At 38.2% G+C, this 24,016-nt stretch overlaps 1 protein-coding gene across 3 annotated transcripts in view; it reads left to right on the top strand.

Moving 5' to 3' along the window:
• vwc2 (von Willebrand factor C domain containing 2) overlaps positions 1–24,016 on the top strand; it is an 82,484-nt gene that overhangs the window by 43,378 nt on the left and 15,090 nt on the right. For all 3 annotated transcript variants that reach the window (XM_088601464.1, XM_088601461.1, XM_088601463.1), the window contains one exon: positions 2,791–2,920. In XM_088601464.1, coding sequence (XP_088457590.1) covers positions 2,791–2,920 — 130 coding nt within the window. The remainder of the gene's footprint in view (positions 1–2,790; positions 2,921–24,016) is intronic.

Genomic DNA, 24,016 nt, shown 5'->3' on the forward strand with positions numbered 1-24,016 from the left:
GGATTCAATCACAGACCGTGTGACATGGGAGTCAGGAAACTAATACACAGCGCCACTAGCCCGGTCACATGCTGAGGGCTGAAAAAGCACTACAGAAACATTATCGACAGATAATGTACAGATTTGATAAAGCTATAAAATAATGTAACTAGGCACAGAACAAGTTTACAGCACAGTAGAATAATAAATGCTGACCATGACTTTAGAAGCATAAATTACCTTACACTCAATTTAAACACAAGCTGTCTTTAGCCCTCTAAGCTGGTTCATACAGAAATGTAGAGAACCAGGCTCAGAACACACAGCTTCATTAGCGAATACATATGCAGGGCAACTAGAGTGTTAACTAGTAGCTAGGCTCCTCAATGAAATTGCTTTAACATGCTAATGCGTTGGTGTAACAGTCCGGGCGTGGCAAGCTTCCAATGTCAACTCGACTCGATTGGAAGACAATGAACGTATTTTAGCCTTAAATGAATTAATAGCAAACATGGTTTACATAAAATACATTTTTCCAAGAAAGTTTATAATAATACGATCTATAGTTGAAATCTGAGCCTAAATATAAAGGAAAAGCATTTTCAGAGAGCAATCACGCTGTGTTTATGTAGAAAAAGCGATTAGGTTTATGAGCAATCTAATTACCTATTCGCTTAAAACGCTATATAAAATAAAGTTTATTTAAAGTTGAATGATAAGTGTCGCAGTTTAAATAATTTTCGTAGTAGGGCTTGGACAGATTCCAAGTGCATTTTTGCAATTTACGTTGCATTGTCCAATGTGCTGTTGTAATACAGTTTAGAATACAGTAAGTCTAAACTGTATCAGCTTTATTTATGGGTTGCAATTTAGAAAAAGTCAAAAACCGCACTCAAAATGCAATTTAGAGCTTTCTGGCAAGAGGAGACACCCAAATTATAATGTAACATGCCACTGTTTGTGCATGAACAAAGTTATACTGCAATTTTCCTTAGATACGCAATTAAAAAAATAAATTTTTTGAATCCCCGGTGGAACACATTCCATAAGAATCAGCGCTTTTATACAGTATATCGCCTTTAAACACATATATTTAAACACGCGTTTACGATTTAAATCAAAACGCGATTCAAATCAATATAAATGTTTATTTTGTAACGCATAGGTGACTATTCATTGTTATTAAAAAGACTTAAATTCGATCATGTTGTGATATTTAGAAATATAAATTTGTTTGGTGCGAGTGAGGTTTTATTTAATCTCTGACCAAGGGAAACGTTCCAGTCATAGTTCCATGGGATTCAATCACAGACCGTGTGACATGGGAGTCAGGAAACTAATACACAGCGCCACTAGCCCGGTCACATGCTGAGGGCTGAAAAAGCACTACAGAAACATTATCGACAGATAATGTACAGATTTGATAAAGCTATAAAATAATGTAACTAGGCACAGAACAAGTTTACAGCACAGTACAATAATAAATGCTGACCATGACTTTAGAAGCATAAATTACCTTACACTCAATTTAAACACAAGCTGTCTTTAGCCCTCTAAGCTGGTTCATACAGAAATGTAGAGAACCAGGCTCAGAACACACAGCTTCATTAGCGAATACATATGCAGGGCAACTAGAGAAGACGTTTTAGAGAGGATGGATTTTTAGAAACATCCCATCAGTGGCATCACTGAAGTCAACTCCTAGGTACTGTAACTGTCGTGTGGATAGTTTCACAAGAATCAGACAAAGGTTTAAGCATCGCTTGTTCTAGATAAAACTGCAAAAAAAACCCAACAACCCATAATGTACTTCTTTGCGGCTCTGTTTGCCCAAATCATATATTCACAACGTGAAATTAGAAAATAATATTACGTAACCAAAATCCGCAATATGGAAACAGAACCTGTGTTGACAGATGATGTACTCGTAACATTTTTACAAGACGAACTACAACATTTAAAAAATGACTTGTATGTACTTGATATCTCTAATCAATCCACTGCACTGCATTAAAACAAAATGAAAACTAGAACGCCCTGGGCATACTGTTTCGCGCTTCTTATCAGTTGCACAAAAGTAATTTGACCGTATGAAATGCAAAATATAAACCTAGAAACATATACGTGAGCAGTATTTACGTAGTATCGGTGTCAAGACATACCTCTCAAATACTGTAAATTAAGTTAAAAATATCTCAAGACCGATTCTGGTCATAATGAAACCATGTTTCGTGTATGTTTTCTTTAAAGTACAGAGACCAGCCATATACTGTATGTTTATGTTCCAAAATTAATATCGTTTATGGCCTTCACACGCGTTGCAGTATGCTCCTATTCTTTTTATGCTCAGCTACTAAGATTTCCCTTCAGTGGTAAAATTCCATATGAATATTCAATACTACAACGGGCACAGTAAAGACGTTTACTGTAAATCTTTCTACGACAGACCAACGGACCACGAGTGCCCCTGTCGGTCAACCAATCACGTACCGCGGTACCCCGCGTCATCTTGCGTCACGATGCGCGACGCCGTAGCCAATTACCTCCGGTACGTGTCTGTACCGCGCACTTTGAATGGCTGCATCTGTATATGTTAGAGGTGCTGCAATTAATATTTTTTATATCTTTGCTGTTCTGGAAATATTGTACGGTGATAGAAGGACAGTTTCTTCTTCTTGCATATCTGCTCATATACTACTTGATCCATACACGCTCCATGTTGAGAACTGGGGATACTCAGGTATTTGTATTATGATAATGATTACTTTTACAGCCCACACTGCCCAGTGTATATTATGCCCTCTGTTGCAGGTGTCTGCCTGTGAGAAGTGTCGCTGTGAGTCCAGTGGTGAAGTGCTGTGCACAGTGTCTGCCTGTCCACAGACTGAGTGCGTCGACCCTGAGTATGAGCCTGACCAGTGCTGCCCTATCTGCAAAAGTGGTACACTCCCCTTTTCACTTTTTGCAAACCTCAGATATTTTCTGTATTGTAAATAATTTATTATTTTTAGCATTTAGTGTAATATCTCATTCACTTTTATTTACTTCATTGGCAAGTAGACAGCATACAACTATGAATTATACAGCTAGTAATTATACAACTAGTAAATATGAATCAAAAACTGAATATTAATTTTTAGAATATCCATTCTTATTTTATATGTAAGAAGGGGAATAATTATTATTTACTTAATAAAGTAGGTTTAACGTGAATAATTGAAAACTATTGGAACCTTTTTTGTATCGAAAATTAACTAGCATGTATTAACCACGTCTTATTGATTAGCATGTATGTAGTTTATGCATGTACAGTACCTGGATTGACATGCAGGTGAAGTAAAGCATTGTGGTCTTATTAATAGCTTCTGGTTGATTTAAATATGAGACAAAAGAGTAGTGCCAAATTTGGCCCAATGTTACTGTTGTGTTTGGCAGCTGTTCAGAGCTTAATGGCTAAAGGAATCAAATCTGACTGAATGTATTATTTCTGAAAGCAAAGGGATATCTTTGCTTAAGGTGCAAGTGGCACTTGCATTGACTGCAACCATGCAAATTTTCCCCCATCTATCAAAACAGACAATTCAAAGCACAGCAATAAAAATATCCATTAATAAAGAAAAAACATGGCCAATACTGATATTCTTCTAGTGCACGGCGTGGCCAAACAATGTAACTTTGTGTAATAGTGCAGCATACAGTAAAATGCACCTGTTCTATATTTTGTGTCTGTGATGTATATTTTGTTTCACTGCTGCTATGTGTAAATTATATGTTGTGTAATGCAGAGTCATATGTTTCATTAGCTCCCAGCTTTCCCTACAGACATGACCTCTGCTTGGTGTTTGTATCTCATGCCTGTTGCTATTGATGCTGTTATTGAAACACAGCTGTAAAATGTTCAGGGGGAATTCCCAAACCCATTTACTCCAAAAATGTAATTACCCCCATTTTCTGTATACTTGTAACAGAGCAACACCTTTCAATGTGAAAAAGTGCACAATGTATCAGGTTAGGTCACAGAGTATTTTAGGACAGTTTAATTAGTTTCCCTTAGGATAACTTGCTAAATAATTTACTTCTTGACTACCTGACTGAAACCCAGTTAGTATTATTTATGATTTGGATATGTGATGAAAGATCTGTTTAATTGTCTGTCTATTACTTTAAAAAGAATGTTTAAAGTAATAAAGAAGAAAAAAGTATAATTTATACATTTAAATACATTTAAAGGTTAGAAATTGAAACAAGAACATACAAGATGTATCAGGTATCATAAGGTATGTATAAGGCAATCAGACATAGGCTCAAGTAAAAAGTTGAATTTTAGGTTTAGTAATTTGTTTCTTGAACATTTAGAGTGAGGTCATCAAAAGTCTGAGATTTAGTCCTACTGTAGGTCCAATGAGCAAAGGACCAGATTCAACTGAACTATGGTTAACCTTAATTTAACAATGCAAAGATTTACAGTGTAAGTGCAGGAATGGTGTGCCACCAGGGTCTGGTGTGAGTTAGAATTGTAGCTGCAGAGTTCTGGACATACTGCATCTTATAGAGAACAGTGTTAGGGAGCCCATAGAGCAGTGAGTTGCATTAACTGTGATGTTTTAAATGCAAGCTGTGATGTTTTAAATGCATGAATCAAGCATTCAACATCAGACATTAATAGAAAATGCCTAATGTGGGCAATATTTCTAAGGTGAAAAGAGGTTAAATACTTCTTGCCAGTCAGATAAGAGAAGAATTACTTAAAGACATTACCATTGATAGACAAAAATGTTTGCAAATCTTTGAGTAAATTGAATGATTTACTGCATCAAACGTTGCACTAAGATCAAGGAACATAAGGATACTTATAGCCTCAAACTCAACAAGCAAATCATTTACAACATGGACAAAAGCCTTCTCAGTGCTATGATTAGAATGAAAACTGTACTGGAATGATTCACTCAAATCATTAGCTCTTGTGTGTGTCTGTAATTGATATGTTCCAAAACCTTACATAGAAATGGTTATATAGAAATTTGTCTGCAGAAAAACTAGGGCTAAAATAGTTGTCCAAATCAGGTACAAGTCTAAGGGTTGATTCAGATAATTGTAGATTTATAGCATCAATCTTGGATTGAAAGAATTGCAAAAACCTAAGACAGATGTCAGGGGTGGAAGAAAGAGCAAAGTTGTCACTTTATGACTTCCTTATCCAGAGTTGATTGTATCCAAGATATACTGTAGGAGGACCTAGTCCAAAATAAAGCAACTTTATAGACTTGTTTATTACATAAAGTTTTTTTTTTTTCCATAAGCACTCCAGATGCTGTCCAGTTAGTTTCAAAGAGTGAAGTTCAGGCGTATACCAGGGAGAGAAGTGCTTAAAGCAAACTAAGCAAGTTTTAAACAAGGCATGTTTATTAAAAATACTAGTTAGCATAGAGTTACAATTACTGCCTAGGTCAAAGATGACATGTCTCGATTGAGGGGAGAAGTAAGCATTGCATTTGAAAAATTAGAGTGGTTCACAGCTTTTAGATTTCTAAAACAAATTGCGTGTTTATATCTCACTGACGAAAGAGGGATACAGACATTAAAAAACACAACCTTAAAATCAGAAATTTGTAGTTCAGTGTCATGAATATCATTAATTTTGAGACATTCTCGGTAAAGATGGGAAATATTACTAGTTGAATGAGATCAAAGCAGTCCAAAGTAGATAAAAACTCAGAAGCACATTTGCAGTCCTAGGAATCAACATGAATTTTAAGGATATAGTAAGGATAAACAAGTAAAATCAATCATGGAGTTTTCACTTTAATATTTCATTACCACAACATAATTGCCTGATGTTTTCAGTCTAATATAGAATCCCTAATTCATATTTTACCACCAGTTAATTCTGTCAGTTAGCTTTTTCAAGCCTTTTGGTAAATCAAAATTGTTTAATATGTGTACTTATTTACAGTAGATTTATTTCAGACAATTTTTGAAACAATAACACATTTTGGACAGAATTGCTTTTTGTGCTGTATAGAAAGAAAACCAAACACTGGTTTAAACTTGTCTATGAGGTTTATTGCTTGTTTTCTAGTAGTACTTCACAATCATGAGAGATGAACAATTTTGGACCAGAATGATTTTATCTTCCATGCTCCCTTGACTGAGGACCAATGGTCTACTTTGTTATAATTTGGATGTTTTGAACAGGCCTTTTGCAAAGTTTTTACATTTTCTTACAGTTTAAGAAGGATTTTAGTATGAAGCATTCTTAAATAATTCAGTTTTTAATCAATTAAAATCTTGTATACACTAAATAGTCTATTTTCTTTTTATTTTGTACACTAAAACTCAATATAATCTAAAACCCAGTGTATTTATCTGTTAATTTATGGAATTATATATTTATTTAGTTGAACAATAATAAACAGAAATTCCAAGCCTGAAACTTGCCTTTATCCTTTATCCATTTTATGTGTTTAGTACAGTAGTTTGGTAGCCCAAGGGTCAAAGCCCATTATAATGTCTGGAGAAGTTCTGACAGATCACGATGGATTATGTAAAAACCTTCTGATGTTTTAGACAGTCTGTCCTAGATTTTCTTCTCGCATTTTCTATATTTGACAATAATGCAATATGGCGATATTCATGGTTATAGTTTTTTCAGCAGAAATGTGAAACCAAAACAGCAACATAAGTGAAAGGAAAATAATGTTGGTATGCATGTAAATGTGTGCTTCTTGCATTATTGCAAATCTTTTCACCTGAATGATACATGAAATTGGAGAGACTTAAATTCTGTTATAAACATCTTCAGTGATTCACCAGATCTTTTCTTTTCATGCACAACTGTTTTGTGTGAAGAAAGCATTTACAAATCAAGACATAGATAGCTATCCAGTACGTAAAGTATAATATTGATTATATATTAAGAAAATGTGTACGTTTTTGGGTAGATACATAGAATTATACATCTGCAAAAAATACAAAGAAATCTGTATTATCTTACATGACACAAAATGAAAACATTTTGGGGCAAATTACAGTACAGTGGTTAGCATTGCTATTTCTCAGCAAGGGGGCCCTGGGTTCAAATCTTGACTTTGGAGTTTATATGTTCTCCATACTTAAGCAGGTGTCAGTTGCTCCGGTTTTCTCCCACAGTCCACATACTGGTAAGTTATAGGGCTTCTAGAAAAATTAACCCTATAGTGTGTGCGGTCTTTGTGTGCCCTATGATGGACTGACATCCCATCCAAGGTGAATTGTTGATCAATGTAGCTTTATGCTGTGAGGTTGCTATGAATTGCTACTAGTGGAGTTGTGTTGGAATTTGACAGTCCCACCCAGACCACAACAATTGAATTTCCCCATTTGATAATTTAAGTCTGTTGTGGCATGGTGGCCCATGAGTTAGCTGGAGCCCTGGGTTTAATTCCTGAGGTACTATGTGTGTGAAGTTTGTATATCCTTCTCGTGTTCACATGAGTTTTCGCTGTATGCTCCCATTTCCTTCCACAGTACAAAGACATACTAAGACGTTTGCTGGGTCTTGGAAAATTTGCCCTAGTGTAAGTATGTGTGTATGTGTCTGTGTGTGCCTCGTGATGGACTGACATCCCATCTAGGGTGAATTCCGCCTTGCACCTGTTGCTTGCTAGGAGTTCTACTCAGTCATTTCTTCCAGATGGCGTTAACATTTATAGCCTATAATACTGCAATAGCTTTGCTGATCACTGAAACCATTCATTTTATAAAGATAGCCAGCAGCCAACTTCTAACATATAAAACTTCACCCTCTGAATTATAATTTATTAATAGTTTTAAATAGGTATTTAAAAGTATGGATGAGAGTCAAGATCAGTTTTCACGGTCATCTTGCGGTTTCCTAATATATGACTATGAAAGGAGTTGAATTGTGCTTTCTTCTTAAGGTCTGTGCTCCATTGTGAGATGCTGTTATTTATCTCTGTCAATCTCATTATAGAACTGACTAAACTATGATTAATAATGACAAAATGACTTTTAATTAAAAAGCAGAGTTGAGTATGAAAAATACCATCATACAAATGAAGAGTTACAGTTCTTAGAGATGCTTTATGGTATTTGGTTACACAAAGAGAATCAAAAGGTCAAGATGAAAGCAGTGTCTGTTTAAGAGGACATTTAGCTTTCTTAAGCTCCATGAGCAATTTGTCTGATCCATGAATTAATCAGATATTACATTTATATTTTCATAAGTGTTATCAACATTTTTGCTAGAATAATTAAGTGGTTTTGGTGGATGATTTAAGCAAACCAAAGATTCTTAAATAGAACTAGTACAGAAATGTACATTCTGATTTAATTTATCTGGTGGTGTATTACTTCATTAGTTTCTTTTGTTATTGCCTGTGAGATACATAAGCTAAGGCCTTATCACTAATAATGTGTCTGAGCTGATATAAAAAAAACTAAGACACTTGCTTCTCCACTCATGCTACAGACTGTTGTAGTTTTCTGAGTAAATGTCTGTATTGCTTTCATGGAAAAATGTGTGTTGTTCTTTATGGCTGTCAATAACAGTTGAGAACATAATGTGTATTCCTCCAAGATCCTCAAGTCGGATAACTTTAGATCACCATATACAGTACAGTATGTCACATAAAAGAATGTAATGTATATTTCTTATCTCATTCCCTTTCATTCTCTTTGGAGTGGTTAAACTACAGTATACAATGTCTTTGTGAGCCTGTATTGGATAAAGTAGTAATGATTGATTGGATATATTATTTAGGAAGGTATTTGCTCTGCAATAATAAGAAAAGTCTAAACTAGAAGGAAAGCTGTCTTAGTGTGATGAATTTAATGGTAAATCCCATAGGATAAGTTTTGTGTTATTTTTTTATTCTTGCAGTGAGAGTTTACTGTTTATGTTTCTCCAATAGAGTAGTGACACCCTCATTGGTGTGCTGGATTCTTTCTGCTGAGATGACATTTGAAATGAATCCTAGAATAATATATTGTATTTAAAAAATAAAAAGAGATCCACCAGGCTCATTTAAATACACTCATATTTACAGTGCTTTTCAAAAATATTCAGACCCTTGTCCAGTTTTCACATATTGTTACTTTAGAGTTTGCAGGCATGACCCTTTGAAGTTAATAATTGGTAAATCCACAATATACTCGAAAACAAAAAATGTGAAAATGTCTTAATTGTGAAGTATTCAAACATTTTTCTCTACCAAACCTACAGTAAATTAATTTAGGTGCACATAATTACCTTAACGAGCCACACAATTAGTTCAATAGTCTCTGTCGTTTGTGCAATAATAGTGGATCTCATGAGATGCGTTACATGCTCCGAGGAAAAAAGTCGGAAAAGACCCTGTGCGGAGAGTAAGAGAGAAAAACAGCTTTCCTAGGCGAACATTATCCAAATTGTTAGGCTAAAGCGAAGTCGGGGATAAAAAGCAGGTAAGTCCGAAATCCAGGAGGTCACAAGAACAAACAATAAATTGCAAACTAAACTCGCAGCTCAGGCTCAGGAAAGCTCAATAGTGAGCGAGGACAAGAGACAATAGTGAGCAGAGTGGAAGTTTAAATAGACAAAGTGCGTGAAGTTAATTAGTGGGTGCTTGTGGGAATGTGACAGTGTCTGCGTGTCTGCATGCCTACATGCCTGCGTGCCTGCGTGCGCTTTGTGACAGTATCCCCCCCTTCACGGGCGGCTCCCGATGCCGTAGACTGATGAGTTGGAAGGGTGCGATGGAAAGTCTCGATGAGCTTCTTGTCCAGAATGTCTCTCTCGGGAACCCAAGACCGCTCCTCTGGTCCATAACCTTCCCAGTCAACCAAATATTGTAGTGAACCTCTAAAGTAGCGGGAATCCAGGATCTTATTAACCGTGAATGCAAGTGATCCTCCGATGATGCATTGAGGGGGTGGATGGGGTTGAGCTCTAGAGAGTGGTAGGGTTTAAGTAGTGAAAAATGAAAATTGGGGTAAATACGGAGTGTGGGCAGAAGGGTGAGGCGATTGGAGACCGCGGTGATTTGGGAGACAGCTCAGAAAGGACTAATGAATCGGGGACCCAGCTTATGGGAAGGTTGTCACAACGGGATGTTTTGCGTCGCATCCAGACAAACTGTCCCCGTTTGAGTCTGGGAAAAGGTCTCCTGTGGCAATCAGCAGAGGTCGTGTAACGGCAAGAGATCTTCTGGAGAGTAAGTCGAGTCTTCTTCCACAGTTTCCGGAGAGAAAAAAATAATTGTTTCACAGAAGGGATATCAACTTCACAGGTAGTGCTGGGAATGAGGGAAGGCTGATACCCGGGAGAACAAAGGAAAGGAGACATCCCAGTAGCTGACAAATATAGAGTTATAGGCGTATTCCGCCCAGGGGAGAAGTGATGACCAATTATCCTGACAAGTAGACAAATACGCCCGTAGATAGGTCAGAAGATCCTGATTCACCCTCTTGACCTGTCCATTGGCCTCTGGATGATATCCTGAGGTGAGTGAAATGGAGGTTCCCAGAACGTTGCAGAAAGCTTTCCAAAACCAAGAAATAAACTGAGGGCCCCTGTTTGACTGTGACAGAGGAACCTGTCATAAGGTACAGGTACTGTAGCACGGGAAATACACTATTCATACACCTTCCGTTGAGCAGTTGCTAGATAAGTTCCTGAGGGTGCACATTCAGGGCTTGACTAGTAACTGCTACAGTATTACTTAATTTCATATACATTCACATACATAAAACACATACTTAAACACAGGTATGAGTGAGTACTGTGGTGTGAATGGAGAGCGCTCTCAAAATGGATGATACTCACTGTTTGTTTGGTGTTGGTACTTCTGGGGTGGGTCAGCCTATGGTGGCCTCAGAAGGCCAAACCTAAGCCCAGTTCTCAAGGTTTATTTATGGAGATGAGAAAAACCACATGCATATGAATTGGAGAAATGGTTTGTTCCAGAGGGGGATGGGTTTGCATGCTATTTAAGCTGGCTCCTCAGCCTAAGAGGGTTGTTGTTGGTGGTTGGTGAGTCAGGTAGTGACTTAAAACAGAGAGAACGCAATAAGAAAAGGAGGATTTATTTTTATTTGAAGAATTATTTTTGTTCCTTTTGGGGGTTTTGTTTTTCTGGTGTGGGGGACTGGGAGCACTGTAAAAAATCTTCACTTATTTTACTTGAGTGCTTTGCAGCGGAGCCATTCTTTCATAAAACGGACCTACTTTGGCCTTCCTCAGGCCATTGTGAGACACTGACATGATGTTTTTCAGAATGCCATGTAGTCTGAAAACATGCTGGATGAAATGTTCAGCCATCTACCGGGCGGAAGGTACAGTGGGCATCGGAACAAAATGGGCAGCCTTAGAAAACCTGTCAATAATCACCATAACTGTGTTGTGACTCCTTGGAAGGTCAGTAAGAAAATCCACTGACAGATGTGACCATGGTCGCTCAGGTGTAGGGAGAGGTTGAAGGAGGCCTGCCTTCTGTTGATGGGAGGACTTGACCCTGGCACAAGTGGGGCAAGCTTTAACATAATCGGTGATATCCGGCTTGATCGAGGGCCACCAAAAGTCCCTCGGAGGGGGGGGGGGGTTGTACTGATTGGCTCTTCAGGGCTCGTCTGACGATGTGTTTGATACCGCAGTGAGTAACAGCGATGATCCGGTGGGGTGGTTTGATGGGTTCCAGGGACTTTTCGACGTCAGAAGGGTCGTGGAGGCGGGAGAGTGCATCAGCTTTAACTTTCTTTGATACTGGGCTGTAGGTAATAAAGAATCTGAATCTGGCAAAAAATAATGACCACCTGGCCTGGCAGGGATTAAGTCATCAGGCAGACTGAATATAGGCGAGGTTCCTGTGATCGGTGAGAATAGTAAAAGGGTGTTGGGATCCTTCCAAACAGACCAATTTTAATGTCCTAGAGTTCTCAATCCCCAACATCATAGTTAGCCTGTGCAGGAATCAATCTTCTGGAGAAGAAGGTGCACGGGTGGAGTATGCCCTTTTCCCCATGCCGTTGGGACAGGACAGCGCCAACCCCATGGGCGGAGGCATCAACTTCCAGGATGAAGGGCTGAGAAGGGTCCAGATGTTGGAGGGGGGGGGCTGAGGTGAAGAGGTGCTTTAGACGTAGGAATGCGCCATCTGCCTCCGGATTCCACTTGGCCTGATGAGGACCCTTGCGGGTAAGGGCTGTGATAGGAGCAACGACGGAACTAAAATTTCTAATAAAACGTCGATAAAAATTAGCAAAACCTAAAACCCGTTATATTTGTTTCAAATTTTTTGGGGCGGGCCAGTCTCTAATAGCATTGGTCTTCGAGGAATCCATTTCAACTCCAAGAGGGTAAATGATGTAGCCCAAAAACTGAATCTATGAAACATGGAAAAATACACTTTTCAAGTTTAGGATAAAGCTTGCTGTCAGTAAGGCGAGAGAGGACTTCTGGGTATATGAGAAATATGATCTTGAAGGTTGCAATAAAAAATAAGAATGTCATCCAAGTAAACCAACACAAACTTGTGAATAATGTCCTGAAAAATATAATTCATAAAACTCTGAAAGGTGGGTTAACGAGACCAAAGGGCATAACCTAATACTCATAATGTCCATGAGGGGTGATAAAAGCAGTATTCCATTAATTGCCCTCATGGATATGGATTAAATTATAATCACCACAGAGATCTAGCTTCAAAGAGATTCCAGACCTGCAGGAATGAGAGTTAGGGGATAGCGGTTCTTAGTAGTGATTTGATTGAGACCACGGTAATCAATACACGGGATCAGAGAATCGTCTTTCTTGGGAACGAAAAAAAAAACTAGCGCAGGCAGGGGAGGACGAATGAAACCTAAGTCCAGGAACTCTTGAATATAAGTTTCGAGAGCCTTAGATTCTTCTAAGGAAAGGGAATAAATACACCCCCTAGGAGGCAACGTACCCAGGACCAGATGGCGCAATCGCAGTGACGGTGAGGGAGAGAAAGTGCATTTTGCTTGCTGAACACAATATGAAGATCAGCGTATGGAGAGGGAATAGGAAGGGATGTCTCCTGTGAGATAAGGGCAACAAAAATCTTCTGGGGAAGCTGACAGCACTTAGCCAGACAGTGAGATCCCCAGGCCATGAGTTCCCTGTGAGACCAGGCAATTTGAGGGTTGTGTAGCTGCAGCCAGGGGTAACCAAGGATGAGAGGATGTGCTGAGGAGTAGGAACTGGATCACTTCCTGGTGTGTTATTCCGATTTGAAGGGAAAGTGGTACAGTTTGCCATTGGACTAGTCCAGGGGACAGGGGGGAGCCTTCAAGAGACTGGATGCTGATGGGAGGGGAGACTGGTAGCAAGGGAATGTTCAGGGCGGAGGCAAATCTGAAAATTGTCCGTGGCACCTGAATCGATAAAAGCCGAAAGAGATTCCTGTCTGTTCCCCCAAGAGAGAGTTGCAGGGAGAGAGCCCAGATGTGGAAGAGAGGGATGAAACTGCACTGACCCTAGCTGTAGGCGGGATGCCGTGCTGTGGGGGACGGGACAAGAAGATCGGAGGTGATCCGGGGTTCCGCAGTATAAAAAGCACCCCTCATTGCGGTGGTGGTCCCTCTCTTGTGCTGGTAGTTGTGGGGGGACCAGGCGTTCGGCTCTGCTTTCTTGAAGCTGAATATCAATTTCCGTGATCCTTAAAATGAAAGCCTCCAGAGTATGGATGTCCAGGGGCAAGTGGGCTAGATGGTCCTTCAACTCCTCAGATAAACCCCGGCGAAACTGATGAATGAGGGCTTCCTGGTTCCAAGTGATCTGAGAAGCTAAAGTGCAGAATTCAGAGATATATTCTTGTTAAGGACATGAACCTTGGTGGAGGGTAGTAAGCTGGGAAACTGCCAAATGCTGGGAGTGCATCAGACCGAAGACTGACTGCAGAGTGGACTGGAATAATACTATGTCACCAGTCTCAGGCAAGTTCTGGGCGAGGATATTGGTTGCCCATTCTAAAGCCCGGCCAGTGAGGTGGGATACCATAAAGGCCACCCTCTCTCTATCCGTGGGAAAGCAATCAGGAAGCAGGTAATAAGCCATCCAGCACTGAGTCAAAAAGGCCTGGCATTTGGCTGGGTTCCCATCGAACCTTTCCAGTGTCGGCAGAGGGAGAGGACTAGGAGGTGCAGCAACAGGCGGTGTAGTGGTCAGTAGTGTGGTCAATCAGCTGTTGTACTGATGCTGTGAACTGGTCAAGGTTCTGGGCTTGTTGTTGAAAAAGAAAACAAATTGTCACGGTCCGCTGGGTCCCTGTTTCTTGGCTCACTATTCTGTTATGTGCTCCGAGGGAAAAAGTTGGAAAAGACCCTATGTGGAGAGTGAGAGAGAAAAACAGCTTTCCTAGACAAACGTCTAGGAAACGTCAGAAGCAGGTAGGTCCGAAATCCGGGAGGTCACAATAACAAATGATAAATTGCAAACTAAACTCACAGCTCAGGCTGAGGAAACCTCAATAGTGAGCGAGGACAAGTTGCAGAGTGGAAGTTTAAATAGACAAAGTGCATGAAGTTAATTAGTGGGTGACGGTGTCTGCGTGCCTGCATGTGGTTTGTGACAAGGTGAAAATAAAAACCCTTGTTGCTGTGAGGGTTGTTGTAACAGAAAGAATAAGGTTCTGGATCCCGAGATGAAGTGAAACAGATGAGTTTATTGCATGCAAGGAACAATAAAGCCGAAGTCTTGTTTCCCGCAAGAAACAACAAAACTGAAGTGTTGTTCGATGTGCCGGTACAAAGTTTTGGGTTATTAAGTATCTTCTTTTCCATTTCTGACGTCACTCGGTCTGATGGTAAAGAGGGGGGGTCATGGTATTAGGCCAGTTAAGAGATCCTGGCCAAATGGTCAGTTTAAGATTAAACCCAGGGGGGTTCCTAGCTTGCATCTGGAATCCTTATCAGTTAACCCCCTTTCCTGCCATAAACCCCAGCTTGTGATTTAGAAGTCTAAACTTCATACAGAAGGGATTAAATTTAAACCCCCGTCTTCACATCTTTCTTCAGGTTCCTTGGTCAAATAAGTGAATTCCAAGTAAAGACTCCATAAAAAGTTTAATCTCTGAATATCCCTGTTAGCCCAATCTACTTAATCATCTAGAACTGCAATGCATGCATCAATAATGCACCATACCGAAGACGGGAAAGCTTTTGTATTTGTGTATTGCCAGGACAGGTCAACAGAGGGTGCTATTGCCACTGCCCTCCATACTGCCCTCTCACTCCTGGATGAGAAAGGAACATATGTGAGAATGCTGTTTATTGATAACAGCTCAGCATTCAATACCATAGTGCCCTCAAAGCTTGTCATCAAACTCCAGGACCTGGGACTGAACCCTACCAAGGCTGTTTGCTACCCATGATTGTGTTGCCAGGCATAACTCAAACTCCATCATTAAGTTTGCGTACTATGCGACAGTCATCGCCCTGATCATAGATGAAGAGTCTGCGTACAGGGAGGAGGTTAAAACATGGCATGGTGCCAGGAGAACAACCTCTCTCTGAACATTTGTAAGACTAAGGAGATGATCGTGGATTATTGGAAACACCAGGGAGGAGATCACATACCCATTTATATCAATAGGACTGCAGTGGAGAAGGTCAGCAGTTTTATGTTCCTGGGAGTTAACATCACAGAGGACTTAACCTGGACCCACCACACCAACATCGTGGTCAAAACAGCATGGCAGCACCTCTTCTTTCTCCGCAGGCTAAAGTTCGGCATGCCGTCACATATCCAGGCCAGCTTCTAGAGTTGCACTATTGAGAGTATCCTGACTGGTTGCATCACTGCCTGGTATGGGAACTGTACTGCTGTGGGTGGTAAAGTCAGTGCAGCTCATTACCGGCTGTGAACTACCAAACATCCAGGATATCTACTCAGCTAGATGTCTTAGGAGGACCAAGTCCATTCTCAAGGACCCCAGTCATCCCAGTCATAAACTGTTTTCTTTCCTACCATCCAGTAAATGGTATCAAACCATTCAGTCGAAGTCCAACAGATTATGGAACAGCTTCTACCTCAAGGCAATAAGACTGCTAAATAGCCAAGCCGCAGTTCCTTCAGCAAATCACCGTAACGGCTACATGGACATACAGTTTTCATAGTACTCAGCATACTGCACTACTTGGATACAATGTATTGTATACACCCTGGACACATAGCAGTTCAATTTATATTGAATTTTGTCTGAGTTTATCTTATTCAATTTTATTGCACTATTATTATGTAACCTTATTTTGTAACTTTAATTTTTTTTATTTTTATCCCCCCCAGTGAGCTCATAGAAAAGACATTTCATTGCCAGCAATTACTGCTGCACACTGTATTGTTGTGCATTTGATAAACTGCACGTGCAGCAAACGGCGGTGCAGCAAGGGCACGAGCCCGCACGAAACCACGATGGTCACACAGGCAAATACTAAAGGAAAACACATTTTACTGTGCAACAGATCTACAACAGAGGCAAAAATTCACCTTTTCACAGGACAGTGATCCAAAGCACAAGACCAAAGCTACACTTTGTCCAGGCTTGAGTGTTAGCTGTTAAGGCAAAACAAAAAACCTAATACTGAGTAGGGAAGGAACAGAGAGCTGGGATTAAGTAGGCCGGGAAGGGGAGTTGTGGTGGTGAAGAGGTGCTGGGATTAGTTGACGAGGTCTAGGTCGTCTGAGTCTTCCCTGAGTAGCTGAGGTAAGTGCTTGTGGGTTTGGCCCCCTGGTGGCTGGTAATGGTACTGTAACAGTTATCGAGAATCTGGGTAAAGACATTACAAAACAGCTTTTCACACTGTTAGTACTACTAGACCTTACACCAACTAGACCAACCTACTAGAGAAAGGTTGAGCAAATCTGCCAAGCAGAATGGCCAAAAATTGCACCAAGCCCACAGTGTAGTGATATGGGTATTTTAATTTACTGTAATCATAACGGTTAATTGTGATAGTACTGGATAACTTTTAAGAATTGATCAAACATGACGATTTATACTCTCAAACAAAGATTCTAAATATACAACGCCGGGGACACTATACTGTAAAAAGGTGCCATCCTTTGGATGAGACGTAAAACTGAGGTCCTGACTCATTAAATATTGCAGGGTATTTCTCGAAAAGAATAGGGGTGTAACCCCAGCATCCTGGCCAAATTTCCCATTGGCCTTTACGGATCATGGCCTCTTAATAATCCCCATCTATGAATTGGCTTCATTACTCTGTTCTCCTCCCCAGTAATAGCTGATGTGTGGTGAGCGTTCTGGTGCACAATGGCTGCCATCGCATCATCCAGGTGGATACTGCACATTGGTGGTGGTGGAGGGGATCCCCATTACGCGTAAAGGGCTTTGAGTGGCGTGTCCAGAAAAGTGCTATATAAGTGTAAGCAATTATTATTTAGAGAGTGGCACAAACCTCCTTGTCAAGGCAACACAGAGATTTTTATAAATCTTTAATAACACTTAATTCTGTGTAATAGTAGGCCTTGCTACTACACCAGTGTGTGAGTTTATAAAGATTTACCCAAAACACTTTGTGACTGTAATTGCTGCCACCAAATAGATCTAAAAACTTATGCAATCAAAATATTTCATTTTTTTCTCTTTAGTTTTTGCTGACATTTACTGTAACTCATCTTACATTCAGGAGTTGCAGTCTTAAGTTTGAGCTTTCTGGTTTTGTATAAAATATTAAGTTTAAAAAACACATATGCATAATTTAACAAAATAAGAAACCAAAGACAGGATCTGGCTACTTTTGAAAGGCACTGTTTTTGTAAACTAAAATTGAACAAATGCAAAAAACAAATTTAAGATGGATACTGTCTAAATATTTTAGAAGTTCTAAATAAATGATCATGATTTACTTCGAAAACAGTTTACTGGGAATAACTAAATTTGGTCTTCTTGCTTCCATTAACAGAGGACTAGGGTGATTGTGTTTCTTTTAATTAGTCAGAAGTTTGTTCTAAAACAATTTGAATTGTAAATTACATCATTTAGACAAATGTTTAGATATTCAGGTGGTGATTTGGTGTGATTGTTGGCAGGCTGTCTACCTCAGTGGTACAGACCTTTGGGATAGCTAGTCATTGTGAATGAAAATGAAGCTTATGTTGGATCAAATTATGGTAGAAATATGGTGTGAAAAGCACATGAGCAAAACTATTCTTTTTTTTTGCTAAAAGCAAGAAGACTGAAGACAGAAAGCTGGGCCCTCTAGGCATGGCCTGAGGCTAGTCCACACTTGTTCTCTTGTTTACTTCTAAATATAAAAGAAGAAATATAGTCTAACACTTCACATTAAACTCATGTTATTACATCAGGCTTAATATGGCCTTTTGACTCTAAACGATGTTATGTTTTGCAGACTACTTATGGATTTAGGATGAGTGTGTGGGGAGCAAAGATTTTACTGTATGTTTTTAATCCTGCAGCTTCAGGGATCAAGATGTCAAGTGCTCTGCTCCAAACATATTTACCAAATAGGTACTAAATTATTGCAGTAGTATGCATTTAAACATGTTTTGGAATTCCATAAAATTATTTACAGTTTTTTTAATCTAGTATTAATTTAGTTGGTATTTACAGTGCAGATTTTTATCACTGAAATTTAAAGTTGTCATTTCAAAATCTAACATAGACATTGATAAGGAATGGAGATGTGACAGATATGTATGCATATGTGTACAGTGTGGTGAAAAAGTCAGTATACTCCCATTGTATTTTATAGTTGACCATATTTAGATATATTTGACATTCACCTAGTTCTCACCAGTTCCTACTACCTGATGAAAGAATAGAGAATGCCCTGGAATTCCAGCAGGGCACTGCTTCTAGTGAGGCACAATGGAAGACAGGACCAGCCCTGGGCATAGGTGAATTAGGCTGCTGCCTTGGGGGCACCAGGAAGACTCCTCAGTTTGCAACAGAACATGTTATCAGCACGTTCGAAAGTAAGCAAAACGTTCCCTGTAGTGCCTCTTTCTGTTCCTGCTGTGTATGATCCAAATGGTAGCCTGGTTAAAAATGACCAATAATAATTGAGTATGTAATGTTTCTGAAGTGTAGAAAATAGGAGCGGGATAAGCAATCTCAAAACAGAGGTACGACATATGAAGCCATTGGAACAACTCATTGGTATTTCATTTGGTTTTGAGTCTGTCTGATCCATGTAACTAGTGAAGGGTAGACAAGCCACATTTTCAAGCTAGACACGTAGCCTACTGGAGGTGTTTTAGTAGAAATTAACAGATTCATGTTTCCCGCAATTGTAGTAAAAACAAACGCTGCCTGGCCAAACATAAGTATGAATGCAAATGTGCTGTACAAAAGACTGTTCAGCGATTGTACATAATTGGCATTAAAACACATTTTTTTTACTTGCTTCTTGTTTCTCCTGTATTTAATTAAATGGGGGTATTGTAAAACCAACCTGTCACACTTTGGATTGCCATCACTCTCCCAGTGTCAGTGACAGGAGCAGAGAGGAGCTTTTCAGGGCTCAAGTTGATTGAAACATACCTGAAGTCAACCGTGGCACAGGACCATCACAGTGAACTGGCCATTATGAGCATCAAACAGTGGATCAACAACTATAATATGAAGATTTAATTGGTGATTTTGCCTCCCAAAAATCTTGATGATTTAATTCATAGAAAGTTTTTTTGTCAGACTTTCCCTTCTTCTGCTTAGCTTTACTGATCTAATTTCCCTTATTATCAAGGTTTAATGCAGTAATTTGTGTTATGTTTTCTGATAATTTTGAAGTTACAAAGATTCTATTTTTTCGTTATTTATTGTGAACAGTTTTATTTGTTAATCAATGTTAAAAGACATGTTATCCTAGTAAAATTTCTGCTTGTTGTTCTTGTTTTTAACTTATTTATGATGTTCTAATAGTAAAATAAGATTGTGCTGGCAGGTGATTAATAGTATTGTATGTGCAAATCGTGATCTGCATGGGCCCCTTTCCAAGAATATAGAGTATAAGAATAAGAATAAACTACATGTTTAGATGTTCTGTTCTCAATACCTTTTCTACACATTATGTTACATGTTTTTACACATCAGTCAAAACATTCTGAAATCTGTCAAAAACATAAAAAATGTAATATAATACTGTCCTTGATAAAGCAGTTAGAAAATAGATGGATTGGTGAATTTATGTTTCAATTTAAATGCAAAAAGGAAGATATTATTTATAATATGAATAATGATGGCCATCATCAAGCTATAAGCTGAAGAGTTATAAAGGAGAGATGTTGTGTCTCGTCTCTTTTCTTTTCAGCTTGGAATTAACCTTTACGTATTCCATTGTGGGCAACTTATGCAGCGCAGCTCCGTACTCAAACTTCTTTAAGAAACATTTTGTTTTTTACAAATGGTGGGGGTGTTACATCCCGCTGTGTTTGTTATGTGGATTAGATTTGATGGAGAATGAGGATGAATTGTCAGTATCCTGCCTTATTGTTTGTTGTACTTTAACATAAGGCAATCAGCAATCAAATGGCCTGTTTTATAAAAACGCTCGTTTGTACTGTAGTTTTGAAATGCCTTGGCGGAACAATAACCCAGAGTTGTTTTCATGCTAATCATGCATTGAAAGAAGGAAACTAAATATTAATCTTTTAAATATTAAAATACTTTTTTTATTGACAAAAAAATAGCATCATGCTCCCTTGTTTAATATAATTGTTTTACTGCTGCACAGATTACTAAATCAGAGGAAATGAGCGTGTTTGAAGCATTTCATTTATCCGATCATTTATTCTTTTCCAATCATACAATGTAATCATGCCTATAATGATTTCCCGGACATTACAAGGCCCTTTTGCTTCTTTAAAATTTTACTGATATGGTCCACCCCCAGTAAGTTTTAAAAGTCACTAAGTTCTGAAACAGAAGAGCAGGATATCGGTCAATTCTTGCTCTCCCACCTATTGCATGCACTGCCTTTTAGTAGTATCGCATTGAGTTGCAAATGTATCCATCATATTTCATTAGGTGTTTTTTTAGTTTTTTACATTTTAGTGTGTTTGATTCAAAGAAAGAAAAATACTCCCCAGATATTAGTTCATCAGTACAGTACAAGTTAATCTGTACCATTTGTCAAGACAGAGAATGTATTGCACTTCAGCTTTGCTAAAGAGATGGACTATAGACAAAATCAACAAGATGCTCTTACAACAGATAAAGAAGATGAAAAGCAATGGGAAGTCAACAAGAGACATTGTACAGTATTTGGCTTCCATGGACATCTTTATTTGCGAAAGCACATTGAGACAGCATTATTCGAAACCTGGCCTTTTCTGATGACAGCCCAAATGCCTCCATACAACATGTTAAGCATTCACTGTACTACTTGGCGGCTGTACAAAATAGTGCTGTCCATTTAAAATGTACACGTTATGGTGTGCTATAGCCTGCACACTGCAAATTGCTGCGTTTTCTGGCACACATTCTGAATGGCTGGATCTGTACTCCTCAGCACAAACCTTGACAGTTGACAGTCTGTTATAACACAATAATTTTACAAGCACTGTACTGTAGGAATTTTACAGCATTTCATGCTCGTTGGTCATTATTATTAAGGTTTAATGTGTACTGTTTCTAGAGAATACAGAGAATACATTTCTCTGCTGATGTGTGGCATTGTGCTTGGCTTGGTTAATGACTTCAATATACTTTTACTATATTAAACTTCATTTTCACAAAGGTAAGAAAAGCTTTACTTATCATGCAAAAACAATTTGCACATCTTTATTAGCACTAAAAGAAAAAGCCAAATAAAAGCTGCAGTGCAAGCTTTTTTTTGCTTAAATCATTTGTTTCATACAGTACATTAACTCAATAAGTGACCTTCTATTCTTCAAAACAATCCAGAACCACTAGTAGCACAACACAACAATAAAGCAGTTGGAATAGAAATAGAGATATTTTGTGTGTTTGTTTATAAATTGCAAAGTCCAGACAAAGATTTTTAGAAGGCTCTTCTATCTTTATTTAAAGTGTAGCAAAATTAATTTATACTGAGGAACAGTGTTCAAGATTGAATGCTGCTGTTTTTATGCTTTTTCTGAGAGAGAAATACAGTAGATGTTTTTTTAGCTGTTGAACACAAAGAACACTTAAAGAATGTCAAAAACGGAAACTGAAAGTTTTTATTATTGTAATATCTCAAAAATATTAAGGACTGTCTAAGATATGAAAAATATATTTGTTTGTACAACATTGCTGTTGCAAAAAGCTTTTAACATTTTTGTATATATCTTCCTTATGGAATTGTTATGCATTTTTTCTTTCTTATGTATAGCCTAGAGTACTTCTTCACTTTTGGAATCTTTAAATTAATATCCTCAGTTACTGTATATACAGTATATTAAAGAATTTCAGTTTATTTTGCTATTGAAATACTGCTGTAATTTAAAAGGAAAGAACAACAAGTTTTTCCATTTTGCCCTTTGGTGTAGTAATGCAATTTGACATTATTTACTGTAAAGTCTTACGGAAAGACCTTTTAAAAGTTTTTTTTTCTATATTATCTTCATAATTTATACATGTTTAACATTTCTGATAAATGGACTGTGTCTTTACTTATTGTTTAAATCTTAATTGCTTTGAAAGGAATCAGTGAAAGAATCAAAAGACTTTTAAGCAAAAGTGGAGCAATTATTTTCTATTTTAATTACACACGGAAAAAAGTCATGTTTTTCCTTTCTCTCTGATTCCGATTCTCACTGTTTTAAGTTATTCATGAATATCTTAAAAATAGATGTAAGTTTCTTAAAACTTTTCAGATGTTATTACAGTAACTCTTTGGATCTCACCTTTTCCTGGAGGAATACATCATAAGCCAGCTCAAGTCTTATTGTAGTGCTGGTTTAGTTTAGCAGACTTTTTGGCTGTTATGGACATGGTGATTTCACCAAAGTACAGTAGGTATGCTGCTGCTGTGCTAAAAAGACAGGAAGTTTAGCCATGAGTAAGAAGGTTGAGAGATATCAGATTTACAGAATGGAAGTAATGCATTCAGTCTGGGAGCTGAGGGTTAGATTACAAAGGTTTGAAAGAATACTCTAATAAAAAAATGCGACAGGGAGAAATATTTATGAGTGGGCATTAAAAATTGCTGTGGGAAATAACTTTTATCATCTTTGATAGGGAGTGTAGGATGTACTGTACTTTTATTTCCACAAGTTTGATATAAAAGTTGATTACTTAAAAAAGAAGCTGTGAAAACCTCCAAAAAGGTTCTCCTAAAGGATTCAATTCTGTTTTAACTGCTGTTTAAAAAGTCCACTTTATCTTTTCTCAGATTTACCAGCCACAGATTAGAACTCATTTTAATTATTTTTGGCACTGGTTAAACTCAATAAAAGCACACTAGCCATAATCATCCACAGAGGTTTATTTGAAGCTGTAAAATAACAGTCCAAGTGTCCAAAGTCTGAAAACTAAGAGCAGATTTCACTCATTATATTTTTGTTTTTCATTTCATGTCCTGTCATGTTGGAAAAGGTTGAGACATTTATTAATGGTAATCATACTGCAAATGATAGATTGTTTAGTAGCATTAATGTACAGTAGTTTTAAATGAAAATCTGGATGTCAGACTAACCTCACTCTCTCCAATGTACAGTATACTGTAAGTATCACAATTCAGGTAAACATTATCATTTATATCCCTCTCTGTACCCCATCATCACTTCTGAGTTTTATGTTCCAGAGATTGAAAAATCAATTAATTATCAAATGCCTAAATTAACATCACTGCTCCAATTTGAATTTCCTTGGACTTCCTATGGTTATGATTTGAACTAAACTAATGACTCTTAGGACAAACAATTTATGTAAATATAGTGGCATACTCTATTAAATAAGGAAAACTCATTTATACTTAATAGAAATCACTCCCCAATGTCTAAGTATCACAATTAAAGTACACTTACATATTAGCACTTTACGTCTCTATATCTACCCCATCATTGCCCTTGCAGTCAATCAATGGCTCATCCTTCATAAATTGGTGGAAC

Source organism: Lepisosteus platostomus, chromosome 12 (assembly GCF_059453375.1).
Source record: "Lepisosteus platostomus isolate fLepPlt1 chromosome 12, fLepPlt1.hap1, whole genome shotgun sequence".
In the NCBI taxonomy this organism is placed as follows: Eukaryota; Metazoa; Chordata; class Actinopteri; order Semionotiformes; family Lepisosteidae; genus Lepisosteus; species Lepisosteus platostomus.